Source organism: Mercenaria mercenaria, chromosome 7 (genome assembly GCF_021730395.1).
Source record: "Mercenaria mercenaria strain notata chromosome 7, MADL_Memer_1, whole genome shotgun sequence".
NCBI classification, from domain to species: domain Eukaryota; kingdom Metazoa; phylum Mollusca; class Bivalvia; order Venerida; family Veneridae; genus Mercenaria; species Mercenaria mercenaria.
The window spans coordinates 54,601,229-54,611,863 of NC_069367.1; the positions used below are offsets into that span (position 1 = coordinate 54,601,229).

Here is a 10,635-nt window from a genome sequence, read left to right on the forward strand (position 1 = left end):
TCAATGTTTTTTACCCCACAAGTCTATTGTTTGCACCGAGTCACGTTGATGTTGACATAAAGAGAATTTCTGGAAATTCCCATCTTATTCCCGCGTACATAAATCGAGTACCATCCACGATTAGTACGCATCCAATGATAACGCGCGTTCTTAGAATTGTCGTGACGTCGTGAGGGGTTTCCACTGTTTCTATTTTAAGTACCAATGAAACAGGCGCTTACTAAAATATAGTTTGACATCAATTTCTCGGGATTCCATTTTACATTTTAGTGATGAAAGTCGAACTTACGCGAAATCGTGGAGGACTTTCTTCTTATTTTATCATATTGACCTGCAGTTTTTATCGGACACTCGGTCTTGTGAACTTGATGTATCATGCCGGACCGGATCAAAATTTACCGGAAATGTCCGACGGTCTGACGGCTTTCGCGACCTCTGCAATCATGCTTAAACTTGTAACCTAGTTGGGGATCTTTACACTGGATGACTCATCAAATACTGGCATAACAGACGAGATACTAGTTTGTTTATAAACGATGCAAATTACAACGAAGCGACGACAAAGTGTGTTTCTAACTTTATTTTCGATAACGTTCTGTAGACAAGTTCAAAATATTAAAAAGAAAAAAAACCTGTTCTCCAACATCTAGAGTAACCCATCCAACAGTCATTTTGATGCACTATCGCTAAAAATGTTTTAATGAAGACGAATTCTTGTAATTTTCAATTCAATGACTAAATTCTAAAAATTGCAAAATTTCCAAATCGTGACCGGTGCTGATGTAAACATTTAGGCGGTGTTGACAATAATATATCCTAGTGTAATTGGTCCAATGCAAACAAATATCCATCCACAGCATAAAGCGCAAGCACAGGTACGGGTCCAGTGTATATCTTTTGTTTAATATCAAAAATCCCTTTTTTCACACAAATATACTTTTTATATGTTAGTCAAATGAAAAAAAAAATCAATGACCAAAAATCCGGTCACAATATGAAAAAAATCGATGACCAAAAATCCGGTGACAGTATCATATTTTTTTTTTTCATTTGACTAACATATAAAAAGTATATCTGTGTGCAAAAAGGTCGATTTTTTACATGATACTGTGGGCGGATTTTTGGTCATTGATTTTTTTTTATTTTGACTAACATATAAAAAGTATATTTGTGTGAAAAAAAAGGGATTTTTGACATTAAACAAAAATATACACTGGACCCGTGCCTGTGTGCGCAAGTGGTGTAAATACGTTTGTGGTGGATACTTTATGAAATAGATACAATGTGAGTGACAATGAGTAGCAAATCTAATTGCAAATAAAGCAAATCTACTGTATAATGAACAAAAATATGTATGTAAGACACTAACTTACTCAATTTGGAGGCTCTCCGATGGTCCGTTCGTTCTTTCTGTTTTCGTGTCAGCTCTATATATCTTAACCGCTGTGAATATTATTAACCTCATCAAACTGATACCGAGGTCATTCAGTTCAAGGTCAATGTCACACTTGGAGGTCAAAGGTCAAATAGCTTAACTGCTTAGAAAGCTTTATTAAAACTAGTATTATTTGTTTACAGCTAGGATCATATATTGACTTCATCAAGAGGACATGCAGAGCACGCAACCCAGGTCACTGGATCCAAGGTCAAGGTCAAACTTTAGAGGTCAAAGATCAAACAGTTGAAATTTATATCAGCTCCATATTTTCCTCATCACTGAAAGGATTTCCATAAAGCAAAGAACTATAAAATACATTATTTTTATAGCTCTTTGCATAAAGCCAGCATCAAATGTGAACCCGTAGACCGTACAACAAGTCAAACATCATATAGCTCAAACGTGTGTCCATTTCATATCTTCTAAACCACTGGAATGAACTGCATAAAATTATCATCAACTATATATTTCATCCGGTACGATTGTACAGGGATAAGACCAAGTCACTAGATACAAGATCAAGGTCACACTTAGATGTCAAAGGTACGATCACAAGATTCTGCTTTCCGTCAATCAAGGTGGCGTCTGGTGTATTCAGACATTGTTGCAGTGCTGTATCCAGGAATTACTTTAACTGACGAAAAACTGCTGTATTCCGGCATTGTTGTAGTTACTAAACCATTTTTTCTAATAATTTGGAAAATATAGCCGGCGAGCTTTTCGTTCATGTGGTCACAAATCAGGCGGACACCAAACGGCTTTCCTGCAAGGACATGACGGGCGGGCAGTTTTAAAATCCGACAGGGACCGGGCGGCGCCCATGTGGAACATACAGACATTGGACGGACACCTTTTACGTCTTGCAGCACTCCGCCGGTAACCGAGCTGTGACAGAGGCTTCCACAGCGCCGGCATTATGCGAGCTGTCCGGACAGTATAAGAAAAGAAGTTTCAGATTCCGTATTGGAACAAATGCTGTCTTCTCTGTTGATTAGATGAGAATGTAAGCTAGAGGTTCCTATGTAAATCTTATATAGTGAATTAGGCGCCAGATTGGGCGCCGGCGGAAAGAATTCACTCCGTACGTCAAAAATCAACGACGGCAGTCGCTCTGACAGATTCATAAACGATATTTCTTTTTACATTGGACGGTGCCTGTTTAAAAGATTCATAAACGATTTTTTTTTACTTAGGACGGCGCCTGTTAAAATTCCCACAGATGCCCGGTTCGTCGCCATCTGACGAGCTTGAACTTATTAACCATGCCACCGTCCGATTTTGCCTGCCGCTGGACGGGTGCCGGAAGATTTTGCCTGATTATTCCTCAAACATTCGCGGAAGTCCGTGACTGGGGCCACTATATATGTCTATGCTGTTCGCAAGTTAAACCCAGTATACAGTTATATTGATAATTTTGACAAGATAATGGACAATTCAACTTCACACTATCGAATGCCGTAGCGGTCTTATGTCAGGATATTTTATGTTATCTTGTCCATAGACATTGTTTTTATTTAATAAAAATATCTTTATGAAAACATATTTGTAATTTATTGTAAATAAACAAATGATAAAGTCCATGATATGTTTCACAATTGTTACCTTTTATCATGCGGCACATGCCAACATATAAATGTGAAATTAGAGTTATATTGTGAGCCATGCGAAATGAAATGGTATAGATCTAATAATAAATTATTGACCGTGTTTGGATTTTATAGCAAATGAACGAAAATATAGATCTAGTCATTATTTTCGGAAATTTCACATCTGATAATTACTATGAGCGAAAAAAGCGTGCGTTTTTGTCGCAAAATCATAAATCCGATTACTTCCTTATAAGGAGATTTCAAGTATTTCCACATATAATGGAAGGATTATAAATGTGTTTACACTCTTTCAACACTCGTAAATTGCGTGCAAAAGTTGTAGTCACCTGTGTGTATCTGTTACGCGAATTACGTTTTGTATACGTATCTATATTCTATAAACATCCACATCATCCCACTTCTTCTTGCACATTTTTTGTTGTTAAATTTGGTTATGCACATTAATGCTTCAACCACAGGGTTGCAATTCACCTTGAAAAGTCAGGGGATTTTTTTTTCAAGGTCAGTAAATTGTCAAGGAAATCTTGATAATGGTCAGTGAAGACTGAAATTTTAGAAACGTTTGGGAAAAATGAAATTCTCGGTCTATGTTTAATATGTTCAGTGGCTATGGCAGTCTTCAAGCAATATGTATAAGTATTTCCAAACACATTTTGGTATAGGCTAATTGTGTTTAAACATATGGCAGTCTTCAAGCAATATGTATAAGTATTTCCAAACACATTTTGGTATAGGCCAATTGTGTTTAAACATATGGCAGTCTTCAAGCAATATGTATAAGTATTTCCAAACACATTTTGGTATAGGCTAATTGTGTTTAAACATATGGCAGTTTTCAAGCAATATTTATAAGTATTTCCGGACACATTTAGGTATAGGCTAATTGTGTTTAAACATAATTTAAATGTGATTATATCAATTTCATTTTTTATCTGAAACAAAATAAAGATAAAAGGGTGGATTGGGCGGCTATAGGGGAGGGGAGGCTGTACAGATACGGTGGTACTGGTCCGTGAAAAGTATGGTTTAGTCAGGGAAAAGTCAGGGAATTTCATTTTCTGAACAAAGTGGCAACCCTGCAATCGGTAGTACATTTTCCGTGACTTAACGATATAAGGACACATGCTCTACGATGCAAAATTCTATTAACATCATTATCTTCCCTACAATTTAATTATAACTAGTCTGTTCAATCACATCCCGGGCAAATAATTTTGACTATTAACGCTAGTCTGTTCAGTCACATCCCCGGCAAATAATTTTGACTATTAACCGGCATGTAGACACATTGTGTTTGTTTATCTATTCACTGTCTTTGAAAACATACACTAGTATCAAATAAGAAAATTAAAGTCATTTTAACATTTTATAAAAGACCTGTATAGGGAAACTATTAAAAACACAAACTGAAATAAATTGCAAGCTTTTTTTTCAATTTCTTCTCAAAGATCATGTTTTAGGTCGAAAGGCTGATAATGAATTTGCCTGTACAAGAACAATTTTCTCTAAAATAGTGATTCACGTACCCGAATATCACTGGCAATGTCGGGAACTTGATTTTCAAAATTATAATGACATTGCAGTCCCATGAATTCGACAATGGAGACATGTTGTATTATTTTTTCAGACACTTTGTAGCAAAAAACATTATAAAACGGACCAAAACAGTCGGGAAAACATAATTTTCTTACAAAAACGTATTCTCTTCACTAGAAAGCAGGATTTGATGCCTAAAATATCAAATTTTTCATTGGTTCACCACTTTTCTGCACTGTGTTTTCACCTCCCAGCCTTGAGAGCGCCACTACTGCCATATACACCAAATTTACAGTTTGACACTGTTTCCGCCAGCAGAAGAGTTTTGTTTTATTATTTTGCGGGTAGGCACGACGAAGACTGGTGGTCAAACGTCGGTCGGTACCCATACTTGAACATGTTATTTTTGTCTGTTTTGAAAAGTAACAACATCTTGTATGATTTGTAATTTGTAATCTCATTAAAGCAAATCAGTCTCTTGGTTTACTGCGATTAACTCTTCTGAAATGAAAGAACACGCATTTCAAGCTACAACGAGACCAACTAGAGCTCGTTTAATAATGTGCTTTAGGATAGTACATCATTTCCGGGAAAGTATTTTTTAATACCAGCTGATTCAAGAACAAGGCATGGACATGGTAACATATACAGTTTCAGACACACTTGCACATCCAAAAATTCCTACAAATATTCATTTTTGTCGAGCCCGCTTGCGGTGAGCTCGATATAGTTGTCACTTTTGGCAAGTCGGCCTACGTCCGTCCGATTTTGTCAGGACCATAACTTTGACATGCATGGACCAATCTTGTTTATATCTGGCATGAATGTTTACCTCAATGAGGAGGATTGTCGGGCGCAAACCCCATGTTCCTAGGGTCAAGGTCACCGTTGGAGGTCAAAGGTCAAAATGAAGTTTGTCCGGAGCATTTCTTTTTTCATGCATGGTGGGATTTTGATGTAACTTGGCTTGATAACTGTTCATCATTATGAGACGGAGTGCCATGTGCAAGAACAAGATCCCTAGGCCTAAGGTCAAGGTCACACTTAGCCAAAGGTGCCGGCGGGCTCGACATTCTGCCCATGGGCATGCAGAATGTATTTCTAGTTCCTAGAACAGAACTGTAGGCCAGTGGAACACGTTGCCTTATGGGCATTGCATAAAAGCATCAGCAGCAGCAGCCGACTCCTTCAAAGCGATTGTCACTGTGCCTGTTCTAATCTCTGCCCTCAGTTAAACTGCAACCACTATATGAATTTTCAATATCTAAATGTCAATATTGGAAAATTTTATTGTTTGGCACACATGTACAAAATTGATAGGTAAAAACACCATAAAATTTAGTCAGCGACTACACATAATCTTTAAAGTTATAAAGGAGTGTAGTAATTAGAAGAAGAAAGCCAATGGAATATTTTTGTAACTCTGATGTTTTGAATTTAACACTTTCTATGTCTGTTCTTTTATAAATGTTATCAACAGGTGAACCCTGGCCTAAACCTAAACCAGATACTAGTATGCTTATAAAAACAGAGACCTAGGCAATATTTTCGGGATCTTAAAAGGTAGAAATTTAAACTTTACAAAAGAAAGCCTAGAAGAAGTCTATATTAGCCACATAGATGTTAATACTATTAGTCAGTTCGGGAATTTGTTAATGAGCTTCGGAAACATATTTTCTACAACACATTTTTTTCCACAGGGAGAAAGGAAACCCATTTTGCTTTTTTAAATTACCACATTTGGTTTGAAAATGCAAAGTAAATAATTACACTGTAGGAGAAACAGTGGTGTCATCACTTTGGTCAGTTACGGATCATTTTGGTCTATCTCAGATCATTTTAGAATAAAACTAAAACGCACGGGGACACCTGTGAAATAGCTGTTTTCTCTCATCTGACAAAATCATTGCATATTGGCGAGCTGGAAAGAAAAAATATTTTCTTGTTTAAAGATGATTTCTCGATGATGTTGTGTCCCTGTTGTGCGAGTTCCGGATCACATGGATTGACAAAATACGAATTTTCTCCACATTCCAGCGAACTGCAAAACTTATATTTTGGTATGTTATTTCCCTTATTGAAGCAAATATTCATGCTAAGAGAACTACATGTATATGATATCTTCGTCACGTAGGTGTAAACAGTGCTATTATCCGGAACCCCCATGAACCGGAACTGACTAACCAAGTGTATAACTCGCAGGCGGACAACACCCTTAAATGCTTATCACACAATTTGCGCCGTACCATAAGAAAACCAACATAGTGCATTCATTAACGGCTTCTCTAATTGCGATAGGCTTTGAAAGCAAACAGCATGGATCCTGACCAGACTGTGCGGCAGGCTGGTCTGGATCCATGCTGGTCGCAAACGCACTATGCTGGTTTTCTCATGGCGCGGCTCATTTCAATCCACACAGCTACAAGTGAGAAAATGAAATGTATTCAATAAAACAAACGAAACGGCAATCACATCACTGGAAAATCGATTTGAAAAAAAAAAAACACAACAAAAAAACTAAGAAGATGGTTGAAAAATACTTGGACGCATGTCATATCTGAACACTTTTCATCGGCCCGCGTTACGGTTGGTGTAAAATTCCTGCGTAGCAGGTGACGTCTAGTGAATTCATATATGCAATGTGTTGCGAGAGGTGTTGGTCATGTGACATTGGTGAACTCGTGTTCATCATTCAGTGTGTAGTTGTCCACCGAAAAACGACGAAAGAACAGAGAATTTCTCGAGGAGAGGTAAATAAATGCAAAAATGATTGAATTATTAAGGAAAGCTTCATTTTTAAAAAAATTAGATTAGCCTCTACGTAGCTAAGGAAAATTTCATCTAGATCTAGATTCTACTTCACATTTTAACAAAATTAGATCTATGTTGTTTGACTCGGCAATTTTTGGTTACCGTTTTGGTATCTCAGTAGATCTACCTGCTTGTGAAAATGCATTGAATGATTGAAACTATAGGGTTGTCCGCTAGCTGTGATGCTCCGACATGCTTTTCACAATAGATTCCATAACTATTTTGCAATTTTACAAATGCTATTTTCTTGATTTGGCCATTTTTATTAGATATTGTAATAGGAGAGGAAAAATGTGCAGCCCGATACAGGACTCGAACCTGCGACCTTCTGCTTGCAAGTCAGATGCTCAACCAACTGAGGTAATCGGACAGTCGATATCATAGACAAATTATATACATTATATACACATGCTACAATATCTAGATTACCTTTTTTTATGACAGCTGGTACATTGATCTCGGTACCCACTTAAATTGCAATGGATTGAACTTGACCACTATGATGATCTGACATGCTTTTCATAGCTCTTGTAACTCCATTTTGCATTTTTGCAAAATTATGTCCTTTTCTTGGACCCTATCATTTCATAAATAAACTGGTATCTCAGACCCCATTAATAGAAATTACTTGAAACTTAACACACTTGTCCGTATGATGATCTGACAGCTTTACATAGGTTCCATAACTCTATTTTGCAATTTTACAAAATTATGCCCAATTTTAGACTTGGCAATTTTTGGATTATGTTTATGTATGTAAGCTGGTATCACTAACCAATGATTGGAATGGACTGAAACTTCACACACTTGTTAACTGTGATAATCTGACATGCTTTACATAAGTTCCACAACTCTACTTTGCATTTTTACAAAGTTACCCCTCTGTTTCCACTTGGCAGTTTTTGATTACCTTTTTAGCTTGACTATTCAGAGAAATTGCCACGGTTTCGAACTTCCGGTAGAGCTTTCTTGTTACAGTTTTTCGGCAACCTTTGTTGTTCTTTGTTAATACTGTTGCTTATATCTTGCTGTAACTTCACATTATTATTGTTCAGCATGCAAACAAAGTATGTGTAGGGGCTGGGCCCATTATACCAAAGGTCAAGGTCACCAAGGTGTAACACTAAACATTGTCCAGTATACAAAGTTTGAAAATTCACACACTTGTGCGCTATGATGATCTAACATGCACTCCGGTTTCATTACTTTACTTTGCTTTTTTACAAAATTATGCCCCTTGTTCAACTTTTGTATTCCAGTAGTACAGTACAGTACTGTACTTAATTAAATATAAGATATGGAAATGTATAAAATATTTTACTTCTCATGAGGATGGTCTGACATGCATTGCACAGATTTTGCAGGCTTACAAATAATATGCCTCTTTTTACAGCTTTTGAATGTCACAGATTTGGTGACAAGGTCTTGAAGTTGATATTCATTTTCGCTATATTTAAACCAGTCAGTCTGGACTTGTATCGGCTCTTTGTGAAAATTTAGTTTCTTTTATCTAGAGCATCTATTTCTAAATTGTCCACCAATCTGTCTCACTAAACCATGTACTTGACTCATGCTGCAGTTTACATCCATTTAAAATGAAACATTGTATACATCAAGCTCTCCATATGACCTAAATCATGTGGATGTGACCCTAAAAATGTATACATGTTACAAACATTTGGACATGTGTTTCATTAATTAGCTTAAGATACGTACTTCAGCGCACGCAGTTTATATGCTGGGTTTGGACGGGAGCCGCATCTGTGAATTTTTATTAAAAAACAAAATATGAAAAAGCGGCATTTAGAGTTTTGGAAGCCAGGGCTGGTCATTAATAAGATTTCTAATATGCAGTGTTTCTTTTTTCAGTCATCTTACCAAGCATTTTAATGGGTAAAGTGTCATACCATACAGTGTTTTCATACCTTTTCTTTATTCTAAACATCATTACTATAATCTTGGTGAAGTTAGAAATTGAGCCAGTTAAGACTAGTATTTCTAGAGTTATTGCCCTTGAAGTAAACAGAATTAAGTTTCTCTTAAATTAGAACTCAGCCAATTCACATAATAATCAGCAGGTCCAGCTCATTATGTTTGGGGCTTTAGGAATGGTCTCCTTCCATCTGTCCTTCTGTCCGTAACACTTCCGTGTCCGCTCCATATCTCCTAAACCCCTTGATGGATTTTCATGAAACTTTGGTCAAATGATCACCGCAAGACGATGTGCAGAACCCATGAGTCAGCTATGCTGGCTCAAGGTCAGGGTCACAACTTCGGGTCAAAGGTTTGAGCCTTCCATTTTGTGTGTCCTAAACCCCTTGAAGGATTTTCATCTAATTTGGGTCAAATGATCACCTTAGCAAGGTGATGTGCAAAACTTACGAGTCAGCCATATCGACTTGAGGTCAAGGTCACAACTCGGGGTAAAAGGTTTTAGCCTTCCATTATGTGTCCTCTCTATATCTCCTAAACCCCTTAAAGGAGTTTTATAAAACTCTGGTCAAATGATCACCTCATAAAGACGATGTGCAGAACTTAAGAGTCAGCCATGTTGGCTCAAGGTCAAGGTCACAACTCTGGGTCAAAAGTTTGAGCTCTGTCACCTAAACGCTTTGAAGGATTTTCATGAAACTTTGGTTAAATGATCACCTCATCAAGATATGTAGAATTCATGAGTCGGCCATGTCAGTTCAAGGTCATGGTCACAGCTCAGGGTCAAAGGTTTACCCTTTCACTATCCATAACAGTGGTGGGGGATTTAGCTGTCTTTCAGACTGCCTTGTTTAGAAACATACTTGGGGGTGATGTAGGAAAAAGTCCATATTTTTTATTCTGCTTTGTTTAGGAACATACTTAATGATGAATGCTATAGGATTTCTTTTGCAGACATTGCAAGATTTTTGAATTTGTAGAAAAAGAAATTTTTTATCTTAGGATTAAGGAACTACAAGCATCATTAGTAAAATGAAATTGTACAAAAATTACCTTTGTTTGACAAAGTTAAGACCCACTACGACCTCAGTCTCTTTAGGAATGGTCTCCATGGTGGGGGGGTTATAGGAAGGCCCTCCGCCCTTCTGCCCATCCATCATTTTAGTCCCACTACAGATTCCTAAAAACTTTGAAGGATTTTCAGAAACTTTGGTCAAATGATCACATCATCAAGACAATCAAAAATTAGCACTGTCGCTCAAGGTAAAGGTCACAACTAAATCAAAGGTTTTACCCTTCCCCATTTTG

At 37.1% G+C, this 10,635-nt stretch overlaps 1 protein-coding gene across 2 annotated transcripts in view; it reads right to left on the bottom strand.

Moving 5' to 3' along the window:
* LOC123554127 (uncharacterized) overlaps positions 1-770 on the bottom strand; it is a 31,440-nt gene extending 30,670 nt beyond the window's left edge. For both annotated transcript variants that reach the window (XM_053548423.1, XM_053548424.1), the window contains exon 1: positions 633-770. In XM_053548423.1, coding sequence (XP_053404398.1) covers positions 633-671 — 39 coding nt within the window. In that variant the 5' untranslated portion in view covers positions 672-770. The remainder of the gene's footprint in view (positions 1-632) is intronic.
* Between the last annotated feature and the right edge of the window lie 9,865 nt (positions 771-10,635).